Source organism: Neovison vison, chromosome 11 (assembly GCF_020171115.1).
Source record: "Neovison vison isolate M4711 chromosome 11, ASM_NN_V1, whole genome shotgun sequence".
NCBI classification, from domain to species: Eukaryota; Metazoa; Chordata; class Mammalia; order Carnivora; family Mustelidae; genus Neogale; species Neogale vison.
The window spans coordinates 136,749,502-136,777,039 of NC_058101.1; the positions used below are offsets into that span (position 1 = coordinate 136,749,502).

The 27,538-nt window shown below is 33.7% G+C and overlaps 1 protein-coding gene across 2 annotated transcripts in view; it reads right to left on the minus strand.

Moving 5' to 3' along the window:
• SPOCK3 (SPARC (osteonectin), cwcv and kazal like domains proteoglycan 3) overlaps nt 1–27,538 on the minus strand; it is a 494,982-nt gene that overhangs the window by 33,142 nt on the left and 434,302 nt on the right. For both annotated transcript variants that reach the window (XM_044224808.1, XM_044224807.1), the window contains one exon: nt 25,043–25,162. In XM_044224808.1, the coding sequence (XP_044080743.1) occupies nt 25,043–25,162 (120 nt within the window). The remainder of the gene's footprint in view (nt 1–25,042; nt 25,163–27,538) is intronic.

Genomic DNA, 27,538 nt, shown 5'->3' on the forward strand with positions numbered 1-27,538 from the left:
AAGAATTCTGGAAGTATCATAGAGGAAGATGCATATGAAATTTGCAATTTTTAATTCAAAAGTTTTAAAAGATAATTAAATGTTTATGTTTACTTGTTTTGTTTTTTAGATTCTACATCTAAGTAAAATCATATGGTATTTGTCTTTCTTTGTCTGACTTGTATCACTTAGCATAATACCCTCTAGACCCATCCATGTTGTCACAAATGACAAGATCTCATTTCTTTTAAAATTTGAGTAATATTCTATTATATATATATATACATATATATATATAATCTCTTATGTCTTCTTTATGCATTCATCTATCAGTGGATACTGTATTGTTTGCAATTCTTAGCTGATGTAAATAATGCTGCAATAAACATACAGAATACGCATAGGGAATGCATATATCTTTTCAAATTAGTGTTTTCATTTTCTATATGTAAATAGCCAGCAGTGGAATTACTAGATCATATGGTGTTTCTGTTTTTAATTCTTCAAGGAATCTCCATATATTTGTTTGTTGTGAAACAAACAAATTAAAAAAAAAAAATACAGACTCTTAAATTGCCAGAGGAGGTGCATAGGCAGATGGATGAAATAGATAGAGGGGATTGAGAAATACAAATTGCACTTATAAAATAAATAAGTCACAGAAATGGAAAGTACAGCAGAAGGACTATAGTAAATAATATTGTAATGTTGTATGTTGACAGATGGTGATGGCCCTTATCATGGTGAGAACTAAATAATGTATAGAATTGTTGAATCAATATGGTCTATGCTTGAAACTAATATAGCACGATACATTAATTATACTTCAATAAAAATAAATACGGAATGTCTAAAGTTATTAATGTTATATGTTTGTAGTATATATCAAAGCAAAACATATGTCAAAATAGCACAAAAGATGGGATAAATTCAGAATTGTAAGTACTTCTAATACATATATAAAATGGGAAAATATTATTTGAAGGTAGACTGTGATAAATTAAATTTGTAACTTGTAAATCCTAGTATAGCCATTAAAAAACTTTCGTGAGGAGGTAAAAATAATAAACCAAGAGTTGAAATAAAATGATACCAAAAAAATACTTACTTGGTCCAAAATAAAGCATCATAAGAAAGAAAATGGGCAAAGAAGAGATGGAAAAGAGAAAACACCTAGCAAGAAAGTACATTACAATGAAACCATAGCATTAATTATGTTAAATGTTAGTTAGCATATCAACAAAAATATAAAAAATGTATCAAAATACAAAAATACCCTAGATTCTAACTATATATTGTTCCCAAGCAAACCATTTTAAGTAAAATGGCATAGTAGGTTGAAATTAAGAGGCTGGAAAAATATACCAGGAAAACATTAATGGAAAAAAAGCAAGAACGACAATATTAATATTATATTTGACTTAAGAATAAGAAATGTTACCACAATAGAAAGAGACATTATATAATGATAAATATTTCAATAAGAAGACATAACAACCCTGAATTTACCTGTATCTAAAATGAAGTTTTAAGTTCGTGAGAAAAAAACTAACAACTGACTGGAAGAATAGACAAATTCCCAATTTTATCTGAGGACATCAACACTACTCTATAAATAATTAATAGAACAGGTAGATAGAAGAACAGTAAGGGTATTAGAAAGTCTGAGCAATGTTATCAACAAACTTGAAATGATTTATATTGATAAAACACACTAACAAATAATGCAGAACACTAGTTCCTTTCAAGTGCATATGAAACATGTTATGAAACATAAAACAGATCATAAAAAATTGAAAGAACTGAAATTATAAAAATTATATCATAACATAACAAAATCATAACAGAAATAACTAACAAAAAGTACACAGGGAACTCAAATAGAAAATAAATATGTAAGCATGGATTAAATAATTGCATGGATTAAATAATTGCAAAGATATTATTTTAATTCAGTAAGGAAACATGATGTATTACCAGTATCTTGTCTCACATGACGGAATTGTGGATAGCTTTCAATAAATAGATTTAAATGCAAAAATATATATATTAGAAGATATCCAGGACAATTTTTTTTTTATGAGATCACTTTCTTAAGGAACACAAACTAAGAACTCTGAAATCAAAATAGAGAAGATGTAGTGAGAAAATACTTGTAATACAATAAAAGATTAAAAAGTTAATAGTGGGTGCATAGTAATAAAATCATGTTGTTGTATACTATATATTGTATGATCTCATTTGTATCAAAAATTTATGATCTCATTTAGATAAAAACTATGTGAATATATGTTGTATGAGAATAAAGTAGGATTGAAAAACCAAATATATCAAGCTCTAACAATTTTTTACCTTGTGATGAGAGGAATGGATTGAGTTGACAAAAGGATTTTAACTTTCTCAAACATACCTTCACAAATCATTTAAAAAAATCATCATGTATTGTAAGTATAATTAAAATTTATAATATATAACAGTGAAAGAAATAGAAAACAACAACGTTGTATATACGTTTCCTTCATATCTGTGATATGTTAAAATAATTTAACACTCAATGTCTCAAAGGAATCATCATAAAATTATTATTATTTTTATTGGCTAGCATATGGTCCAAGGACTGCTGTGGTGTATAGAACCATTTATTTCCACATTAAATAATCCCAGAGAGCTATGCTTTTGAACAATTTTATTTCCTTTTTATTTATACTTTCCCCCCTTTTTTTTAGCTATCACATCCTGACGCTTCTAAGACACCTATTATGCACACATTCCAGGTATTTGGGTGTTTCTCAGCCTGCACTGGAGTAAAATTCAGTAGAAGTAATGCTTATATTATAAAAAACTGAATGTATATGAACTATTTGTATTTATATTGAGTTTTATTTTTCTGTAAATTTTTTTTTTTTTAGATCCCTTCTTTGTAGTCTTTTTGGGAAGAAGGTGTTTCATTTTTTTACTTGGTTCTAATAGTTCAAATTACTTGTTAAATATGCTCTGAAACCCGACATAATTATATTCTGAAATGAAAGTATTCATTTTGTTGAAACGAAATGTAATACACTTGACAACATTTCACTTACCCTGTATGAAGCAACTGCCTGTTAATAATTTGAAAATTTCCAATGCTAATTGTAATTCCTTTGGGTACATAGTTTCTAAAGACTAGAGGCTCACTAAAAGTTTTGTGCTTAACAAATCCAACTGGAACATTTCCCAGGACACAATTGTAACAAAATGATTTTATTATAATATTCATTCACTCAGCATCTTTATTTTATAGCTATAGTGTTAATTTATATAGAATTACATTGATTTGGCTAAATAGGAAATAAATTTCTATAAAATTATAATATCTAAATATTGAAATAATACCACAGTAATATCAAAGTATAAAATCAAATTCTATGTATTATTTCTAACAAATTAAAGAACAAAATACCAGATGTCTCAATAATTAGAAAAAAAAAATAAGCCATGATCTGGATCTTTCATTACTTGAAATAGAAGAAAATTTATCTACTAACTTTACAAATCTTTGTTTTCAAAAGATAAAGTTCCAGGCTGTACTTAAAAATCTCCTAATTGCATTAATGTGGACATTGTTTTTAAGTCATCTGATTTCAAATTCAATCTTACTCTCAATGTGAAGACAGCATGACACAAAGTGAGCAATGTCTCAGTAAGAAATTAAGACGTATTCATTGACCCTGGGAGTTTAAGTAATTTTGTCATTTTCTCTGACTGAGGAGAGCATTTGGTACCTAGGAAAGAAAAAAAAAAAAAAGAGAGAGAGACAGAGAGACATTATCTTACTCTCAGTTAAGCTGTTAATCTGAGGTTTTTGCATATGATTCTGATGTCCTGATGCTTTCCAAATTGACAAAAATAAAATTAATACAATGTCTCTTTCAAAGAAGGATGCCCCCTCACACACATATACAACTGGCATCATTTAAAAAAAAAAAACCAAAAACCAAAAACAAACAAACAAACAAAAGTAAAAACAAAACTGTGTACACTAATTCTGTTCTTAAATTTTTGGAAATTTATTTGCTATAAAGAAAGGCAAAGAAGCATAACACTCAGGCAAATGCTCATTCTGGTGCTATGATTTCAAATGTGGTAGAAGGGAGAACCTCTGATGCCAAATATTCAAGCAACAAGCAAAATGAAGTGAGAGAGTACAGATAACAGGTGAAGTATTCTTGAATTCCCCAAAAAACAGCAAGTATGAAGCAAGTATCTCTATTATGAGGAACTGCATTAATCAAAAATCCCATAATACCTCCTAGAACACACAGAGAGGTCAGTAGGCAATTGTTAAGCTACAAGAGCAATTTGTACTAATTGTACTTAGCAATCTAGCTTTAGAATAGGAAAGAAAAATAAGCTAGAAAACATATTACATATTCTGCATTCAGCTTCAGGATCATTAGCAGCTCTGTAGTTCATATATAATGAGGCTGGGTTATGAGACTACCATAAAGGAAAACACAAGATATTGTGGCTTAATTTATATTTTTGCTCATTACAACACAGCAGAAAGATTACGTAGATAAAAGTTTTGCACTACTTGGGAAAAGAAAATAATTTAGACTATTAAAGTAGTCAGAGTAACCTACATATAAAAATAGATCATTAAATATGAGTAAAAATAGGTAAAGTAGTGAATTTTCAGATGATTTTTAATAAGTTGACCCTTTGAGAATATATATTTTTTAAATTCCCAAGTTGGTAATTTTATTTGGTTCAACCTAACATATGCATTCATGTTCACTGATGTTTGATAAAGACTGGCTCTTTTTTTTTTTTTTTCTTTTCTTTTCTTTCTTACCCCCACCCCGCCAAAAGATTGCATTTATTTATTTGACAGAGAGAGAAAAAGAGCACAAGTAGGAGAAGCAGCAGAGGGAGAGGGAGAAGCAGGCTCCTGGTTGACCAAGGAGCCTAATGTGGGGCTGGATCCCAGGACTCTGGGATGATGAACTGAGCTGAAGAAGATGCTTAACCAACTGAGCCACCCAAGTGCCCCAGCATTAGCTCTTCTTTTAGACAATATTAGAGGCAGATTTTTCTGTATTGTTCCTATGAGCCTTTATTGCTCTATGTTTCTGGCTGGAAGTAGCACATATCTAAGGCTTTGTATGAAGTGAGTAGAATGTTGAATTTTTCAGATTATATAAAGATAGAAAATACTGGCAAAGAAGACATGCGCTATGATCTCTTCTCCACTCTCTTCCTGCCTGCCAACTAGTTCTGTGCCAACTCAGACTTACCTCTTGAACTCATTTATTAAGTTTTTACTGTACGTTGGTCTACAAGTTAAATCAAGCAGATACAATTTTTCATGACTATTTTATAAGAAACTACATATTCTGGTCACAAATATTCTAATAACATAGAAAGTAAACTGATATTTAAGGATAGCAAAATACAAAGTGACTATTTCTCTAAAAATTACATCAATTTAAATGTCACTAAAGATATGGATACATTAAAAGACAAATATCTATCTTAAAGGTAATACATTAAACAAAAATATTGGTATTTAAGCATTCTTTCACAAACAGAAAAATATGCATTGTGGGTCTTTCTTATATATTTCCCTAAGCATTCCTATTTTGATATTTAAATAGAAACAAGAATTTTTCTCTAAATTGTTCCTCACAATTGATACTCTTTTTCCATTACATTTGAAGTTGGTTGATTAAGCATAAGAAAGGTGTTCTGAACACTCAAGTGCAGCAAGCTTTTTCTCCATGATTAACTTCAATCCATTAATACTCTCCACAGTCAAATGAGTGTTGGAGTCTAAAGACAAATGGGTACAAATTGTTATAGAGCTCTTTATCCCCATGGGCTAAGTGGGTGATAGAGAACAGAATGTGGATCAAGGGTGGAGAATAGGAAGTGAGAGACTCTAAAAAGAACCTGACTCACAGAAAACCACAGACTCCTGGGGTGAAGGCCAATATCAATTCACTATATTGGGAGCTAGTTTTCATAAAGTAGGCCAGGACAATCTAAGAGATACATGAATAAAGTAATTTCTTCTATGGCTGGAAACCACTGGCCTTCCTGATGCTTTGAGGCAAAGTCAATATAAGACCGTTTTCTATCCCATGTAGGACTATCATCAATAAAGGGATGTCACCAAATGGACTGGGGTTCAGTGAATAAACAAAGGGAAAGCTAAAGGGCTCAAGTAGCCAGAAAAAGAAAACTCAATTTCATGTTGAGTTGAATAAATAAGAGAAGAAATGGTCTACTTTAATTTAACAATATTGAGAGTAGGGGCATGATGGCAGAGAAGTGGGAGACCTTGTTTCAACTGCTCCCCTGAAGTGAGCTAATTATCTATCAGAACACCCATGAAATCAGCCTGAGGTGTAGGATTATATACTTCTGGATCTCTATGGGGGCAGAAGACTCCAGTGAAGAGGTAAAGCAGAGTGGGAATGATCAGACTGGTATCAGAGGATAAACAGAATGGGGAGGAAGCCACCAGAAGGATCCACTGGAAAATAATACCCCAATACAAGAGTGCCCTGTGATTGGGCACCAGCATTAACTCAGAGTCTGTTTAAAAACACTCAAAAAGAGCACAAGATCTTAAGGGGCAACTGGTGGAATCGGGAGGTCATGGGCACAGGCCTTAGCCCATGGACACAGGACGGCCACTGCCAGCAACCAACTGTGCCAGCGAGAGTGGGGCTGAGCCCTGGGGGGATGCTGGTTTGCATCATGGCTCAGTTGGGCATACTCCCGCCCCCATGAGGGAGTCTGGTGATGGCACCAGCCTGTGCTTATCTAGAACTTTTGAGCACTGTGTGGCTGGGTTCTGACCCACTTTTTGCCAGCCCTGAGAAAGCTCCATCCAGGAGCTATTTGGTGGTATCTGGGAAAAGGCCAAGGGTCTGGACTCTCCCAGCCTCAATGCAATCACCCACAGAGCAACCTGAAATCTGCAGTCCCAGCAAAGGCAGCCACCAGAAGTGGGCTTCCTGGACCAATATCACTCATGGTTTTGGCTTGGGGGTGCAGAGAAAAGTGGGTGCTTCGGGTGACCTCTGAGACGGTGGCTGGGGACGTGCTCTGCCTGTGGGAGGTTGCACAGCTCAGTGGAGTTTGCAGAGGGGGATCTGTGTGCTCTGGACCACCCAGAGGGTAGCAGACTGAGGCTTCTCTCTGAGGCAGAGGTCTGGGTACAGTTTGCTTTCCTCTAAACCTCCAAAAAGCTGCAAAAAGCAACGAAAGAAAAACAAAACAAAACAAAACCTCCAGAGAACAAAAGCCTAAAAAACTGGTTTCCACAGAGCCCATCCCCTTGATAGGGGGCAGGAGGACTCAACCCAAGCAAGACTGCCTGAAAAACAATGTGGCAGGCCCCATCCCCAGAAAGCCAGCTAAAAGAATGAGAGGACAACCACCACAGTGTCCCCATAAAACTGTAAAACCCCAATGTCAGGGGAAAACATATTAAGCTCCCAGTATTGCCCTAAAACCTGTATATTTCATAGATACAACTTCTATTTTTATTTTTTTTCTCAGTATTCTTGTTCTGTTTAATTTTTTAAACTACTTACCATTACAACTAGAGATTTAATATAACATATTCCATAATAGCCTATTAACTTGAACTCTTTTCATACATATACCTGTGTTTTGTTTGCTTTTCTATTTTTTTAATATACATGTAGATATAAGCTTCAAAGTAATCATCTTTCTGTAATCAATACTACCCCTATATATAAACCAGTTTTAATCTCCTTTATCTCTGGAAAGTTGAGTCCTTTAACAAAGACATCAAGATACACCCAGGAAGAATCAAAATAACCTCCCTTGTCCACATTGAGGATTTTGAACCACCCTCCCATCTTTTTCCTCTGTCAGTGTTTCTGTGTATTTGTTTCTGTTCTGATATTATATAAATCTTATCCTTGGGGTTCATTTTGGCTGGGTTCTTTTTTTTTTCTCTTGTCATTTACTTTTATTTGTCTTTTTGTTTGTCCATTTTTGTTTGTACACCTTATTAATCTTACTTTTGGGGTCCATTCTGTTTGGGTCTTCTCTTTTTTTTCAGTCTCTCTCTTTCTCTCTCTCTTTTTTTCTTTTTTCTTTCTTTTTTGGTGGTGACTTCTGATTGCTCAGAAACATTCCAGGGTACATCTTGCCTGGATCATGGTTGATATATTCAGCTACACATTCCCTCAATCACCTCTCATCAAAATGACTAAGAGAAGGGATGCCCAAGAGAGGAAAAAATTTAAAGACTGTGCCTGCTCCATCAGAGCTATTGGATATGGACCTAAACAGTATGTCAGAAAGGGAATTCAGGGTGACAATTACCCAATCAATGGCTAGGTTGGGGAAAACCATTAATGACAACATGGAATTGATAGGGAAGAAGTAAAAGCTGCCCAGGAAGAAGTTTAAAATGCTATCAATGAGATCCAATCTAATCTAAATTCTCTAACAGCTAGGGTGACCAAGGCAGAAGATAGAATTAGTGATCTAGAGGACAAACTGATAGAGAAAAAGGATCAGGAGGAGGCCAGGAACAAACAGTTTAGAAACCATGAAAACAGAATTAAGGAAATAAATGACGCCATGAAATGTTCCAGTGTCAGAATTTTGGGGATCCCTGTGGCAGAGGAGAAAGAAAGAAGATTAGAAGATATAGTTGAATGAATTCTCCATGAAAATTTTCCCAATCTGGGGAATGGAACCAGTGTTCCTGTCCTAGGGGCAAAAAGATCACCCCCAAGATCAACAAATCTAGAAAGACTTCCAGACACTAGATTGTGAAACTGATGAATCATAATTTAATTTAATTTTTAATTTTTTTAAAGATTTTTATTTATTTATTTGACAGACAGAGATCACAAGTAGGCAGAGAGGCAGGCAGAGACAGAGGAGGAAGCAGGCTCCTCGCTGAGCAGAAAGCCCGACGTGGGGCTTGATCCCAGGACCCTAGGATCATGACCTGAGCTGAAAGCAGAGGCTTTAACCCCCTGAGCCACCCAGGCACCCCATGAATCATAATTTAGACAAGAGCTCTTCAGAGCAGCTAGGGGGAAGAGATTCCTTACGTACAGAGGAAGGTTCATCAGAATAATGTCTGGCAAGCCAGAAAGGGCTGACAAGACATATTCAGGGCATTAAATGAGAAGAACATACAACCAAGAATACTTTATCGAGCAAGGCTGACATTCAAAATGGATGGAGAGATAAAGAGCTTCCAAGACCACCAAAATTAAAAGAGTATGCAAACACCAAGCCAGCACTACAAGAAATATCAAGGGGGGGTTCTATAAAAGAAGAAAGAACCCAAGAATGTCATATAACAGATATTTGCAGAGACAATCTATAGAAACGAGGGCTTCACAGGCAACATGATGTCAATAAAAACGTATCTTTCAATAATCACTCTCAATGTGAATGGCCTAAACACTCCCATAAAACAGCACAAAGTTGCAGATGGGATAATTCTCATAGCAGATAAATTAGATTTTAAACTAAAGACTGTAGTCAGAGATAAGGAAAAACACTACATCATTCTTAAAGGGCTTATCCACAAAGAAGATCTAACAATTGTAAATATTTATGCCCCCCAATATGGGAGCAGTTAACTACATAAGACAACTGTTAATCAGGATAAAGAGTTATATTGATATGAATACATTAATAATAGATTAATAGACCTTAACATGCCTCTCTCAGTAATAGACAGATCATCCAAGCAGAAAATCAATAAATAAACAAGAGCATTGAATGACACATTGGACCAGATGGACCTCATAGATATATACAGAATATTCCATCCTAAAACAAAATATTCATTCTTCTCAAGCATACATGGAATTTTCTCCAGAACAGACAACATACTGGGTCACAAATCAGGGCTCAACTGATACCAAAAGATTAATATTATTCCCTGAATATTCTCAGACCACAATGCTTTGAAAAGGAATTCAACCACAAGAAAAAGTTTAGAAGGAATTCAAACACTTGGAAGCTAAAGACCACCCTGATTAAGAATGTTTGGATCAACCAGGAAATCAAAGAAGAACTTAAACAATTCTTGGAAACCAATGAGAATGAAGACACTTCAGTCCAAAACCTATGGGATACAGCAAAGGCTGTCCTAAGAGGGAATTACATAGCCATCTGAGCCTCCCTCAAAAAAATTGAAAAAAATCCAGAATATACCAGCTCTCTTTACACCTTAAAGAACAGGAGAGTCAACAATAAATTAAGCCAACCCCACACACAAGAAGGAAAATAATCAAGATTAGAGCAGAGATCAATGAGATAGAAACTAGAGATACAGTAGAACACATCAATGAAACTAGAAGCTGTTTTTTTGAAAGAATCAGTAAGATTAATAAACTATAGGCCAAACTAATCCAAAAGAAAAGAGAGAGAACCCAAATTAATAAAATTATGTATGAAGGGGCACCTGTGTGGCTCAGTGGGTTAAAGCCTCTGCCTTCGGCTCGGGTCATGATCCCAGGGTCCTGGGATCGAGCCGCGTATTGGGGTCTCTGCCAGGCAGGGAGCCTACTTCTCTTTCTCTCTCTCTGCCTGCCTCTCTGTCTACCTGTGATCTCCATCTGTCAAATAAATAAATAAAATCTTTTTTAAAGATAATGAATGAAAAGGGAGAGATCATAACTAACACCAAAGTAATAGAAACAATCACCAGAAATTATTCAACAGGTATATGCCAATAAGTTAAGCAACGGTGAAATGGATGCATTCCTAGAAACGTATAAACTTCCTAAACTGAATCAGGAAGAAATTGACAACTTGAATAGACCAATATCTAGTAATGAGATTGAGGCAGTGATCAAAAAACCTCCCCCAAAAACAAGAGACCAGGACCTGGCAGATTCCCTGGAGAATTCTACCAAACATTCAAAGAAGAAATGATACCTATTCTCCTGAAGCAGTTTCAAAAAATTGAAACTGAAGGAAAACTTCCCACTCACTTTATGAAGCCGGCATTACTCTGATCCTCAGACCAGGCAAAGACTCCACCAAAAAGGAGAATTTCAGAATAATATCCCTGATGAATATGAATGCCAAGATTCTCAACAAGATTCTAGCTAATAGGATCCAATAGTACATTAAAAAGATTACCCACCATGACCAGGTGGGATTTATCCATTTAATGGCAGGGTGGTTCAACATTCACAAATCAATCAACATGACAGAATGAATCCATAAGAGAATAGAGAAAAACCACATGGTCCTCTCAATTGATGCAGAAAAAGCATTTGGCAAGATACAACATCCATTCCCAATTAAAAAGTTTCAAAATATAGGGATAGAGGGAACATTCCTCCATTTCATAAAATCTATCTATGAAAAACCCACAGCAAATATCATGCTCAATGGGGAAAAGCTGACAGTCTTTCCTTTGAGATCAGGAACATGATAAGGATATCCACTCTCGCCACTCTTGTTCAACATAGTACTAGAAGTTCTAGCAAGAACAACCAGACAACAAAAGAAACAAAAGGTATTCAAATTGGCAATGAAGAAGTCAAACTCTCTCTATTTATAGATGACATGATACTTTATATTGAAAACTCAAACGACTCCACCCCCAAACTACTAGAACTCATACAGCAATTCAGTAATGTGGCAGGATACAAAATCATTGCACAGAAATCAGTTGCTTTCTTCTACACTAACAATGAAAATATAGAAAGAGAAATGAGAGAATTGATTTCATTTACTATAGCACCAAGAACCATAAGATACATGGGAATAAACCTAACCAACGAGGTAAAGGATCTGTATTCAAGGAACTAAAGAATACTCATGAAAGAAATTGAAAAAGACACAAAAAGATGGAAGAGACTTCCATGCTTATGGATTGGAAGAATAAACATTGTTAAAATGTCTATACTGCCTAGAACAATCTCTACGTTTAGTGCCATCCCAATCAAAATTCCACTGGCATTTTTCAAAGAGCTGGAACAAACAATCCCAAAATTTGCATAGAACCAGAAGAGACCCTGAATTGCTAAGGAAATGTTGAAAAAGAAAAACAAAACTGGGGGCATCACGTTGCCTGATTTACTTTATTACTTTACTACAAAGCTGTGATCACCAAGACAGCATGGTACTGGCATAAAAACAGACACATAGACCAGTGGAACAGAGTAGAGAGCCCAGATATGGACCCTCAACTCTGTGGTCAAATGATCTTCGACAAAGCAGGAAAAAAATATACAGCAGAAAAAAGACAGTCTTTTTAATAAATGTTGCTGGGCAAATTGGACAGCTATGTGTAGAAAAATGAAACTCAACCATTCTCTTACACCATACAAAAAGATAAACTCAAAATGGATAAAAGATCTCAACATGAGGAAAGAATCTATCAAAATCCTAGAGGAGAACATAGGAAGTAACCTCTTTGACATTGGCCACAGCAACTTCTTTCAAGATATGTCTCCAAAGGCAAAGGAAACAAAAGTGAAAATAAACTGTTGGGACTTCATCAAGATCAAAAGCTTCTGTACAGCAAAGGAAACAGTCAACAAAACAAAGAGGCAACCCACGGAATGGGAGAAGATATTTGCAAATGACATTACAAAGGGCTGATATCCAAGATCTATAAAGAACTCCTGAAACTCAACACACACAGAACAGATAATCATGTAAAAAAAATGGGCAGAAGACATTAACAGACACTTCTCCAAAGAAGACATACAAATGGCTAACAGACACATGAAAAAATGTTCATCATCATTAGCCATCAGGGAGATTCAAAGCAAAACCACATTGAGATACCACCTTACACCAGTTAGAATGGCCAAAATTAACAACACCATAAACAACTTGTGTTGGAGAGGATTTGGTGAAAGAGGAACCCTCTTACACTGTTGGTGAGGATGCAAGTTGGTGCAGCCACTTTGGAAAACAGTGTGGAAATTCCTCAAAAAATTAAAAATAGAGCTACTCTATGACCCTGCAATTGCACTACTGGGTATTTATCCCAAAGGTACAGATGTAAAGAAAGAAAGAGCCATTTGTACTCCAATGTTCATAGCAGCAATGGCCACAGTGGCCAAACTGTGGAAAGAACCAACATGCCCTTCAACAGACTAATGGATAAAGAAGAAATGGTCCATGTATACATTGGAGTATTATGCCTCCATCAGAAAGGATGAATACCCAACTTCTGTATCAATACGGATGGGACTGGAGAGATTATGCTGAGTGAAATAAGTCAGCCGAGAGGGTCAATTATCATAGGGTTTTACTTGCTTGTGGAGCATAGGAATAACATAGAAGACATTGGAAGGTGGAGAGAAGTGAGTTGGGGGATATCAAAGGGGGAGACAAACCATGAAAGAATGTGGACTCTGAGAAACAAACTAAGGGTTTTGGACCAAGGGGGGTGAGGGATTGGGTGAGCCTGGTGATGGGTATTATGGAGGGTGCATATAAACAATGAATTTTGGAACACTGAAATGAAATTTTAAAAAAAAGAATGAAAAAAAAACCCCACAATATTTAAGAGTACACAGATAAAAATGTACAAAAATACTTTCTAGACTTAAAAACATAATTTCCCAGACCAGTAATTCTATGGGTGAATTGTAGAGAATTGCCACTGTGAAGCATCAAATTAGTGGTCTGGACAATTAAGTGCAAGGAATGTATCAAAACACAGACCAAATATATAGAAGGTTGGAAATTATGAGGAAATAAGAGGCTTAATTGTCTCATATTCTTGCCTGGTAGACAAAAGAGTCATTTATACTTAGATATAAAGTTTGACCAAGTGCTCTCAGTTGTCCATTACTTAGCCACTTAACTTTGACTTGACCAAACTTTAGCCATGCTTTTCTCCTCCTCTAGACTCCTAAACTTTGGCCTTTTCATACGTTTGAGCAAGGACAAAAGCACTCAGATGCACAAAATCCCTCCTTAATTGATGTTCTGAGAATCTGCTGAGCACATAAATATTATTTCCCATTAAAGTGCCCAAATTTGCTACCTGCTTACTCCACACATTTGGCCTCCTCATCCACAAAAGCATTGCTGGTCCTGCTTACTCTTTTCTGTAAAAGGAAGTCTTCTGCCAAGAGAGATAGTTTGACTTCTTCCCTGCCAATTTGGATGTCTTTTATTTCATTTTGTTGTCTGATTGTTGAGGCTAGGATTTCTAGTACTATGTCAAACAACAGGGATGAAAGTGAACATCCCTGCCATTTCCTAACCTTAAGGGAAAAGCTCTCAGTTTTTCCCCAGTGAGCATGATATTATCTGTGGGTTTTTATATATGGACTTCATGATGTTGAGCTATGTTCTGTCTATTCATACTTTCTTGAGGGTTTTTATCAAGAAAGATGCTGTATTTTGTCAAATGTTTTTTCGGCATCTATTGAGAGGTTTGTATGGTTCTTATCCTTTCATTTATTAATGTGGTGTATCACATCAATTGGTCTGCAGATATTAAACCACCCTGCAGCCAAGAAATAAATCCCACTTGGTCATGGTGAATAAACCTTTTAATGTACTGTTGGATTTGATTAGATAGTATCTTGATGAGAATTTTTGTATCCATGTTCATCATGGATACAAAAAATAGGAGGAGAGATATTGGTCTGTAATTCTTTTTAGTGGGGTCTTTGTCTGGTTTTGGAATCAAGGTAAAGCTAGCCTCATAAAATGAATTTGGAAGTGTTTCTTCCATTTCTATTTTTTTTTTTTTTTTGGAACGGTTTCAGTAGAGTGATTATTTGTTCCTTTTTATTTTATTTTATTTTATTTATTTAAATTCAATTTAGTTAACATATAGTGTATTATTAGTTTCAGGGGTAGAAGTTAGGGATTCATTAGTTACATATTAACACCCCGTGCTTATTATTCAAATGCTCTCTGTAATGCCCATCACCCAATTACCCCATCACCCTAACCACCTCCACTCTAACAACCCTCAATTTGTTTCCTATAGTTAAGAGTCTCTTGTGTTTTGCTTCCTTCTCTGTTTTTACCTTATTTTATTTGTCCATATCTTTCCTTATGGCCATGTGTATTGTTTCTTCAATTCCATGAATGAAATCATACAGTACTTATCTTTCTCTGACTGACTTATTTCACTTAGCATAGTGTCCTCTAGTTCCATCCACCTTGTTGCAAATGGTAATTTTTCTTTTTTTGATGGCTGAGTAATATTCCAGTGTGTGTGTGTGTGTGTGTGTGTGTGTGTGTGTGTGTGTACATAGTTTGGTTGTTGTGGACATTGCTGTTATAAATATTAGAGTTCATGTGCCCCTTTGAATCACTATTTTTTTTTTCCTTTGGATAAATATCTAATAGTGCAGTTGTTGGATCATAGGGTAGCTCTATTTTTATCTTTTTGAGGAACCTCCATATTGTTTTCCACAGTGGCTCATATTAATTCTTAAATGTTTGGTAGAATCCCACAAGAAAGCCATCCAGCCATGGACTCTTGTTTGTTGGGGGATTTTTGATTACTGATTCTATTTCTTTGTTTGTCATGGGTCTGTTCAGATTTTCTATTTCTTCCTGCTTCACTTTTGGTAGTTTATGTTTCTAGGAATATTTCTGTTTCTTCCAGATTGCCCAATTTGCTGGCATATACTTGCTCACTATATTCTATTTTAATTATTTGTATTTCTGTGGTGCTGGTTGTGATCTCTCCTGTTTCATTAATGATTTTATTTATTTGGATCCCTTCTCTTTTCTTTTTGATAACTCTGCCCAGGGGTTTATCAATTTTGTTAATTCTTAAAAAAAAAAAAAAAACAGCTTCAAGTTACATTGATGTGTTCTAAAATTTGTTATTTTTTCTGTATCATTTATTTCCACTCTAATCTTTATTATTTCCCTTCTCTTGCTGGAGTTAGGACTTATTTGATGTTCTTTCTCCAGTCCCTTTAGTGTAAGATTAGCTTGTGTATTTGAGACTTTTCTTGCTTCTTTAGGAAGACCTGTAAGACCTGCCTTTGTTGCATCCCAAAGGATTTATACTGCTGTGTTTTCATTTTCATTTGCTTCCATGTATTTTTTAACTCTTCCTTAATATCCTGGTTAACCCACTCATTCTTAGTTGGAATTACTGTAACCTACATGTATTTGTGAACTTTCCAGTTTTTTTTTCTTGTGGTTGAATTCAAATTTCATAGCATTGTGTTCTGAAAATATACATGGTATGATCTCAATCTTTTTGTACCAGTAGAAGCCTGATTTATGACCCAGTATGTAATCTATTCTGGAGAATGTTCCATGTGCACTCAAAAAGAATGTGTATTCTGCTGTTTTAGGATAAAATGCTCTGAATATATCTGGTAAGTCCATCTGATTCAGTGTGTCATTCAAAGCTTTTGTTGCCTTGTTAGTCTTCTGCTTAGATGATCTGCCATTGCTGTGAGTGAAGTATTAAATTCCCCTATTATTATATTATTATCAATGAATTTCTTTGTTTCTTTGTTATTAATTGATTTATATTTGGCTGCTCACAAGTTAGGGTCAAATTCATAATTGTTAGATCTTCTTGTTGGATAGACCCCTTTAGTATGATATAGTGTCTATAGTGTCCTTCTTCATCTCTTATTATAGTCTTTGGTTTAAAATCTAGTTCGTCTGGTATAAGTATGGGTACTCCAGCTTTCTTTTGATGACATGATACTCTATGTAGAAAACCTGAAAAACTCCAGCAAAAACTTGCTAGAACTGATATAAGAATTCAGCAAAGTCTCAGTATATAAAATCAATGCACAGAAGTCTGTTGCATTTCTGTACACCAATAATGAAACAAAAGAAAGAGAAACCAAGGAATCAATGCTGTTAACAATTGCACCAAAAATATAAGATACCTAAGAATAAACCTAACCAAGCATGTATACTTGGAAAACTATAGAATCCTAATGAAACAAATAAAGAGACAAAGAAATGGAAAATGGAAAAAACGTTCCATGCTCATAGATTAGAAGAACAAATATTGTTAAATTATATATCCTACTGAAAGCAATCTACACATTCAGTGCAGTCCTTATCAAAATAACACCAGCATTTTTTACAGAGCTGGAATAAATAATTCTAACATTTGTATGGAACTCAAAAAGACCCTGAATAGTCACAATAATGTTGAAAAAGAAAACCAAAGCTGGGGGCATCACAGTTCCATTCTTCAAGCTGTAATCATCATGACAATATGGTACTGGCACAAAAACAGACACATAGATCAGTGGAACAGAATAGAGAGCCCAGAAATAAACCCTCAACTATGTGGTCAACTAATCTTAATCTTAATTCTTAGGAAAGAATATCCAATGGAAAAAAGATAGTCTCTTCAACAAATGGTGTTGGGAAAATTAGGTGAAATTGGCATTAAGGAGGGCACTTTCTTGTAATGAGCACTGGGTGTTATATGTAAATAATGAATCATTAAATTCTACCTCTGAAACTAATAATATACTTTATGTTAACTAAATTGAATTTAAATAAAACCTAAAAAAAAAAGCTTTTCATTTTGATTTGACATGTTTGCAGATCCTGAGGTTGAAGCATTTTCCATACTGCAATAGACTTTATTATTATTATTATTATTAACATATAATGTATTATTTGCCCCAGGGGTACAGGTCTGTGAATTATCAGGCTTACACATTTCACAGCACTTATCATAACATATACCCTTTCCAATGTCCATAATCCAGCCACCCTAATACCATCCCCCAACCCCCAGCACCCTCAGTTTGTTTCATGAAATGTAAGAGTGAATAACCTTTCTTTACTTAATCTGGACTTGCATTTATCTGACATTTTATGGTGCTGTGGCTTGAAGTGCTGAATACCCCCTTGGATCCCACTGTCTTCAGGTACTCATGGAGAGTCCTCATATATTTTGTGTCCTTCCTGGCTAGGAAAACATGGTAAGTCACAATTTCCAACCCAGAGCCATGAGATAATTGTTATGATACTGTAAGTTATATTGATTCCGTTAAGCAATGCTTTTCTCTGTTAGTTTCTGTTTGAGTGAGAATCTTCTTAAACTTAAGACTTCTTGGCTTTTCTTGAATGGGGATTTAAACCCTGACTCTTTCTGTTGAGTAGGACTCTTACTGCCATTCTTTCCTTACAAAATCTCTACAAATGGCAACATTTCTTTAAAGATAATTGGACACTACAATGAAGTTTTGCAAAACTTAGGATCTCCTTACAATGGTGCATTTAAGAACTCTGCCTTCCCATCAGTTCTTGTTCTTCCTCCACCTTGTGTAACTTTGTTTTGTTTTATCATTTTCAACCTTTCTTTCAGTTCCCTAAAATCTTTTCATCTGTCGTCACTCAACACTCTTACCCTTTTCTTTTTCTTTCTTTTCCCTCATGCCAAAGTTTTTCTTCATTTAGTCCAGATTTGTATTTATTTGACTTTTTTTTTTAATAGTGCTGATACTTGGAGTGCTAACATCCTTTGGATCCCATGGTCTTCACCCTAATATTCATGAAGGCTCTTCTCTTCTTAGTCGTACCCCTCAACCTCCTGCTACCACTCAAACTTTAGGACTCTGCCTCATCAGGGGCTTTCAAGGGATCCAGACTCCAAGAGCAACTCCAAGAGAAACCATCTGAAGCCAAAAGAATTAATTGGAACTGGCCTAGACATTATGTCTTCTGAGATGGGCTTTGGAAAAGCCCAAATGGACAACTGAACTCTCCAGTCCCTCAAGCAAAATTTCATCCACAGTTTCCATAAGAGTGCATATCAGGACGAAAACAATGTTAAAGGCCTCTTTAAACATCAGTAGAGCATCAATTCTCATATTTAACTACATAATCACAACTTATTTCATCCTCCATAAACATAATCTTTATAAAAATGTAAATGTGAGGCAAGGATGAGAGACAGTTCTTTGATATAAACCAGAGAGTTTTACATTTCTACGCTTGTATATGACTGACAACTAAAATATAACAATTTTAAACTTGACTTGTGTGTGTATGTGCATGTGTATACATGAATGTGCAGGTGTGTGTGTGTGTGTGTGTGTGTGTGTGTGTGTATTTTCCCCTATCTTCAGAGGGTATTACTAAATTAGATTATAAAGTCTCTTAAGGAATTTCTATTGTGATTGGCTTAAGAAATATAAGTGTTTATATAAATTACTTATTACTAAAATTTTTAGAAATTAAAAAGATGACCTCCTAATAAACTTAATGTTTTAAAAAGACCATTTCTGGGGCGCCTGGGTGGCTCAGTGGGTTGGGCCGCTGCCTTCGGCTCAGGTCATGATCTCAGAGTCCTGGGATCGAGTCCCGCATCGGGCTCTCTGCTCAGCGGAGAGCCTGCTTCCCCCCCTCTCTCTCTGCCTGCCTCTCTGCCTACTTGTGATTTCTCTCTGTCAAATAAATAAATAAAATCTTAAAAAAAAAAAAAAGACCATTTCTTCAATAAATGATGTTGGGAAAACTGTAAAACTACATGCAAAAGAATGAAACTGGATCACATTTAACATCATGTACAAAAAATAAACTCAAATGGGTTAAAGACTTGAAACCATGATATCTGAAAATCCTAGAGGACAACATAAGGAGTAATTTCTGTGACAATAGCCATAACAACATTTTCTAGATATGTCTCCTAAGGCATGAAAAACAAAGGTGAGAAATAAACTATTGAGACTACATCAAAATAAAAAGCTTTTGCAAAACAAAGGAAACCATCAACAAAAACGTAACCTACTGTATTGGAGAAGATATTTGCAAATGACATATCTCATAGGGGGCTAATATCCAAAATATATAAAGAACTTATATACTCTACACCAAATAAAACAAGCACCTTGATTAACAAATGGGCAAAGGACATGAATAGACGTTTTTTCCCAAAAAAGACCTACAGATGGCCATAGAGACATGAAAGATGCTCAACATCCCTCATCATCAAGGAAATGCAAATCAAAACTACAATGAGATATCACCTCACACCTGTAAGTATAGCTAAAACAAAAAAGATAAGAAACAACAAGTATTGGTGAGAATGTAGAGAAAAAGAACACTTGTACACTGTTGGTAAGAATGTAAATTGCTACCATCATTGTGGAAAACAGTACAGACATTCCTCAAAAAATTAAAAACAAAAATACCACATGATCCAATAATTTAACTATAAAGTATTTACCCAAAGTAAGCAAAATACTAGTTCAAAGAGATATATGCTTGTTATATATATATGCTTGTTTGTTGCAGCATTATTTATAATAGCCAAGATATGGGAGCAACCTGTGTTCATCAATAGATAACAAGATAAGGAAAATGTGAGAGAGAGAGATATATATGTGTATATATATTATATTATATTATATATTAGTGTATATAAAATACAAACATACATTTTTATTATATTTGGACATGTTTGCCCTAAATTTATATAGGTATACTGATTGAATAAATTACTATTATATCTACTAGATGTTTAAGATTAAAAAAAAATATCTGTTTTAACATATTAAAATATTTTCTAACAAGTTAAATCCTTACTATGATAAATTCTATGTCAACATAATTATGTTTATAAAAGCCAACTTGAAATTTAGAAATATTTTCAAGATCATTTCATGACTTAAAATCTTTGACTCATGCTAAATTAATATATATTCATTAAATATCCAGATCACTTCTAAAAAAGATAAAGCATGTTTTTAAATTTTTTCTTCTAGTGTTTACAATTCAAATGAATTTTATAGTTCAAGTTTTACAAATTTTTGCTTCGTTTACAATTCAAAATGAATTTTATAGTTCAAGTTTTACATATTTGGGTCTGTTAATAAACATGTTCATTTTTATTGATTAAAAAGCTACATATCGGGGCGACTGGCTGGCCAGTGGGTTAAGCCTCTGCCTTTGGCTCAGGTCATGATCTCAGGGTCCTGGGATCGGGCCCCACATCGGGCTCTCTGCTCAGCAGAGAGCCTGCTTCCTCCTCTCTCTCTCTCTGTCTGCCTCTCTGCCTGCCTCTCTGCCTGCTTGTGATCTCTGTCTGTCAAATAAATAAATAAAATGTTAAAAAAAAAAACTACATATAAAAAACAAGTATTGTTATAAAAAGTAGAAAATACATATTTACAAATTCTGTTCATCTACAGCAAAATGCTAATGCATAAGAGTTTAAAATATCGAACTCGTAGTTTTCTATATAAAATAAAAATTACTATAATTTAAAATTATAATATCTATATAAGTAATACTTTACTAGGAAAAATAATGATATAAGCAACTTGATATTAAAGATATGCAAGATATGACTTTGCTAAAAAGCATATTTTACCCTAAAATAAAATGACTCATTGTTCCAAAAACATATGACAAAATCTATATAATACAAAAAACTACAAAAGGATCCCTCAATTTTTTTGTCACGGTCAGTGCTCATTAATATTTGAAAGGTTTATTATATAAGATTTTTAAAATTAGTATCAAATATTATACAGATACAAAACTAAAATTTGTGTCTCTTTTAAAATGACAACACTTTCTTAGATTATTGGTATGTTCTTCATAAGAAATTGTGAAAATAAGATTTTCTTTGTCTTCTGGGTAATCTCCTAAATGGCAAACATTCTGTGTTTTATCAGAATATTTTTCTGTGCTTTATGTTGACTTTATTATTATACCTTGATTATAAAAAAAAAATCACAAGTTTTCCCACTGTCATATTGAAAACTCAAAGTTCAAATACAGTTGCTTGCAAGAAACCTAAGTAATAGGTTTAACATTTAAACCTAAGTAATAAAGAAAAATTGGCAATGAAATGTTCACAAGTATATCAATCAAGTGTAATAAAATTAAATGTAGAATTAATAATATTACTATGAGATTAGGTGAAATCTGTGCCAAAAAAAGCAGTAAGTAGAATATAATGTAATAAAATAATGTGATATGAAGTATAATTTATTAATGGTTAGAACAGAAATAAATCTATACATTCTAAAAAATAGAGTAGGAACACATATCAACCCCCCCAAAATACTAGAAGGAATTATTAAATACAATTATAATGGAATCCATTAATATACCTTTCTTAGAATTAAACATGTAAGTTGACGTAACTAGTGGTTTTACATGTGTTTCGTGTATGTGTGCTATTTTATTTTTGCTATGTACTGAACTGTGTCCTCCCAAAATTCATATGATGAAGTCCTATCCCCCAATTTCATGGTATTTGGAAATGGAGCCTTTGAGCGGTAGTTAGGTCATGAAGGTACAGGCTACATGGGAGGATTGGTGCCCTAATAAGAAGAGACCCTAGAGAGATCGCTGAGTGCCATAGGAAAAGATGTCTGTCTACAAACAGGAAAATGGCCCTCACCAGGAATCCAATCTAGCAGCACCGTGACATGGGAATTCCCAGCCTCCAGAATTTGAGAAATGTCTATTGTTTAATCCGTCTAGTCTATAGTATTTAAGTAGAGTAGCCTGAGCTGAAAGAGCCACCACTTCTTATTTTGTTTTGCTGTATAAAAGTTTCCCCCACTAATATTTTGTGTTCAAATTCACTGCTAATTAAGGGAATTAAAATCAGATTAACAATGAATTATGATAGCACGCTCACCAGAATGGAAAAGTTAAAAAAAATGGTAATATTTTTGCTGCCATGGATTAAGACAAAAGTTAACTTTTATGTTTTGCTGTTAGAAACTAGAAATACCTTGAGATTTTTGCAAAGCGGCCTGTAACATCTATCATAATTTATCATTTGAAATGCATGTACATTTTGACCCATCATTTCCACTTCTTAGAAATAAAAGCATAGCAGTCAACTGCATAATTGGTTATCATGGAGAAAATAATGGAATTATAAACAAAAACAATCATTCTTAGGAAAAAACTGATTGATTAAATTGTGTTATATCCAGATAATGTAGTATTTTGATTGCTTCTTTGTTTCTTCCATTCATTAATATTGCTCATTTTTATTTAGGAGTATTATGTGTCAAACAATTCTGTATTTTGATAATATAGTGGTAAATAAAGATCTCTGACTTCACTAAGTTCATAATCATCCAGTATGTGTGGGGTAGGGGAAGGGAGGATGGGAGGGAGGGAGGGAGAGAGAGAAAGAGAGAGTATAAACCAAATAAACAAGTAGATTTTTACTATAGTAGGTAGTGTAAAATGTTACAAAGGAAAAATGAAAATAGAAATGAAATAGGGAATATAATATTATGGGTTGGTTTACAAATTAAATATGATAGAGTCAGGAAAGAACTCACTCAGATGATGTGTAGATCTGAGGAATTGAGGGAATTAGCCATTTTTCTTCTAGTAATTTGTCTTGCTTGTTTTAAAGATTACTTCCTTTTGGGAATTTACTCTCAATTAGTCTCTAACCTTACAAGTAGTATAAATAATCCTTTACCCAGTTTTTCATTTACTTTCCAATGATATTCAACTACCTAAGAGTTTCTTGTAAATAACCCACTATGTTGAGAATGCCTCATTTCTGGAAAAAAGAAGCTGGAAAGGGAAATGATATTTATGAATATGTACAATTAGCTAAGCAATATGTTGAATGTACTACAAGCTCTCCTTTTATCCATCTCCAAATATGGGGGCAGTCACTAGTGTAAACTTAAGATCAAAGGAGAAATTTGAGATCAAGAAATTTTTTAAAAAAGAGTAAAAAAAATATTCAAGTATGGGATTTGGTTGGATAGGTGTAGACATGAATTTTAATCAATATGCTAGGATCTGGAACAAATTTTATCCTGCCTCAGATATTGTTGCTTTATGAATACAAGGCCAAATATACTCTATTGTTTCTATTAAATGAGATTAGTCATTTTACTTACACTCACAGCATCCAAAAAATTAACATCTACCAAAAATGTAATCAATAATTCCAAAGACAAACCTAAGAAACACTCCTGAAGAGCAGGGACAGTGCAATAATTTTTTTCTGACATTCATAAGAAGAAACCTATATTCATAGTCATCACACATCCAAAGATAATTATTATGTCTATCGGTGATAACTGAATTAGTTTAATTAAAAAGAATTATTAAATTATTTAAGGACATATATAAGATTCATAAATATGAAAGTTTGGGATTATAGAAAATTTCTTGATGAGAAGAAAAAAGTGAGATATTTTGGGAAATACAGGTTATAGATAACCATGCCCATCTATGAAATGATTTTGTTAGAAATTGGTATTTGAGGATTGCAAGGTAGAGTGAATGGATCATGTCACAAATGAGCCAAGAAGGGAACAGTTGGGACTTTGTCAACTACAAGAGGCTGCTTCTAATTACTATCCTGCCACCACTTCTTGTATTTTAGAGAAAATACTTCAATCTTTGAAAGCTCCCCAAATTAAACTTATATTTCAATATCTTTGTTTTACATGTGTTAAATGTGTATATTTTTTGTAAATGAAAAAACATAAAATGAAAAGTTCATAAAATTTTCATGACAAGTGTTTTACTTCAATTGCCATTTTCTACTTCTAAGGAATTAGAAAACACTCTGAGGAAATTATACAGATGATAAAAGAATAATATAATCTTCATAAGGCTCTTATTTTCTTCTTTTTTTATTAATTTGATTTGCACTGTGCCCTTGAAAGCATCTTTTTTGTCTACTGGCTTTGCTAGATCAAAGTAGAAATATCTGCAAATCCATGATGAAAAGAGTAACCTGTGGAGGAATGGGGGCTAATTGTGTCTGTAAAATCTCAAGTACTCTATTAATCTTACCTTTATTTCCTGTATTGTTTTAGTCTTTTCCACTGCTATCAAAACACTGAAAAATATTCCCATACTTTCACTTCAACTGCAACTTAATGTCTCTGAGGGACTATTTCTTTTTTTTAACCAATCAGAGCTGTCACAAGTGTTTTATTTCCTTGCAAAATACTATGAGTGTGTTTGGAAGTAGACACAATGTTCTGATTTTTGTTCAGCACCTAAACAAAGAATAAATTTTGAAATATATGCTTCGATTTAAGTGATTCATTGAAAATAAAATCCCGTATCAAAGACAAGGGCACACGAAATTTAGAAATCTTACTGCTTCTCTCGGGCCTCAGTAGTGCTTTTGTCTTCTTGTTTTGGCTTCCGCTTTCATGAAGGGCCTTGAACCAGTCCCGCAATCTATTTGCCACTTCCCTGAACTCCAGGTCACTGCATGCTGAAAACAAAGAGAAATGACACAAATCTTGAATAATAATAGCATAATGTCAATTATGCTAGTTCTCACATTATTCCAAGAACTGAAAAGTAACAATAATAAAAAATGTAATACAATTTTAAGTATGTTTCAGCTTTTTAAAAAGGAAAAATAAATATATGTTTCAAATATAACTAGATGTAAGATGATGATAACGTTTTGTTCAATAAAGGAAAACTACTAATGAAATTCTACTTCCACTTCTTATTGGAATATACCACTTGATGGAATATTCTTATTGTTAATATCACATACATTCAGTCATACTATTTGTGCACTGAACACTTTTGTTATGGTAAGAAGGTAGATGATCTGGGAAAAAAAAGGGTTGAAAACCCAAAATGAATATTTACATACTTATTATTGACCATAGCTATTATATGCTATGATTTTGTAAATCTGCATTAGTATATTAAATCCACATAAGAATTATCAATTATAAATATATGCTGTCTCTATTTGCTTTAAACTTATATATATATTTTTAAGCATAGGAAAGGAAAAGCTCTTTTATTAAACATGAGGAATGATTGTAAAATATTTAAGAAAATAATGTAAATTTCTCTTTTAAGAAAGGTGTTAGTAACTTTGACACTTGGAACTTACATTAATTTCTCTTTTTAAAAACTATTGTTACTTACCAATAATTATATTCTCTAGAATAGTCTCTACCATAAAGAGTAGTAGAATATATTTTATATATTTATGTGTTCATGTATGAGAGATCAATGTTAAAATGTGGTATGTCAAATTTAGTCATTTGTTGCCAAAATATTTTAAAAATATAAGGAATACTTATTTCCATTGTTTGGAGGGCATCATTACTGTAGGGCTAATTCTTCTGCATGCAGCATCTATGCAATTTCTTGAAGTGGTAAGCACTCTTTAATAGTACTCTTGTTCATTTTGTTAAAAAAAATAACTTACATGCAGATTTATAAATGTTACATTACATTTAATATAAACTACATTTTATCCTATGTATTATACATATATAATAAATATATATATAATAAATACAGTAAATATAATGCAATATAATTTAAGATCACTTCCTAATACTAAAGGGAATCAAATTTGATTAATAGGACCTTCCAACTACTCAGTAGGGTGTCTGGTTCATACCAGCAAGGTGTTCTGATATTTTAGAACAGTAGAGGCAGTAAAAGATCCCACAAGTTGTCACGGGGAAGAGTAACAAAAGTTGTCATGTGCAAAGAATAAGGAATCAGGATGTTTTCATTTTTTTCATTAGCAACACTGGCAATCAGAAAGACAACTGAAAAATTGCTTCATATTTTAAACTGAGAATTCTATGTCCAGAAAAATCATGTGAGTGAATAAGCTAAAGGGATGCTTTAATATACAAGATTAAAAAAAAAAACCTAACCACCCCACCCCCATAAGTCTCTTTAGGAAGCTCCTGGGAGTTGTGATACAGCAGAAAGAGAACTGAGAAAGAGGATGGCTGAGGAAATAAAGGATTTAAGAGAGACGTGAAAGTAATTTTTAGGATGAGGCTAAAGAATAACCCAAGAATGCATGTTGTGAGCCAAATGTGGAGGCAGATGGCAGTAGATTTGAAAATCCTTGTTCGAGGACAGAGCAATGTACAGAATTCATCACTATTCATCCATCCAGGGAAAACAATGAGCTATAGTGAAAGTCCGAGAAAACATCATTTTTACTATAAGATCTACAATGGCTGAGACTGAGGGATAAGGCAATACATAGTGTGCTCCTAGTATGAATATTTACAGTGTAGCCCAGTATCTATGTTTATACAAACATCTAGGCAAGAGTCTTCTAATGCTATAAAATGTTATGCTATAGAATACAAAAGTCCACTTGAAAAAAAGGAATTCTTCTACATACACATATATACATCACATGTCTCTGGAAGGATATAAATATAAAGTGAATAAGACTAATTATCTATAGTTTGAGGAACTGGATGAATATAGGAAAGTGATAGGAGAGAGTCTTATTTTTACCATTCATTTTTTTTCTTTTTGAGTTGTGTGCTATCCACCTGTATTAATATTCACAAATAAATTTAAAATTAAATTTTCTTTCAAAAATTTACTGTGCATTTACCCCCAACCTAGTAACTGCTTTTCTTAAAAATGATCATACAGTATACTACATATACACCAACTAATTTAAGTTGTACAAATATTATTTATTCAGCACTTTTATAACAGCAAGTATGTTCACAACAAAATTGTCCCTCAGCTGTGGCCTGGTGAGATTAGTCAGGTATATCCATCCAATGAAGGCTGTGGAAGTCATTAATAAAGTTTTCTAAACTTTATTATTATGTACTAAACTTTATTT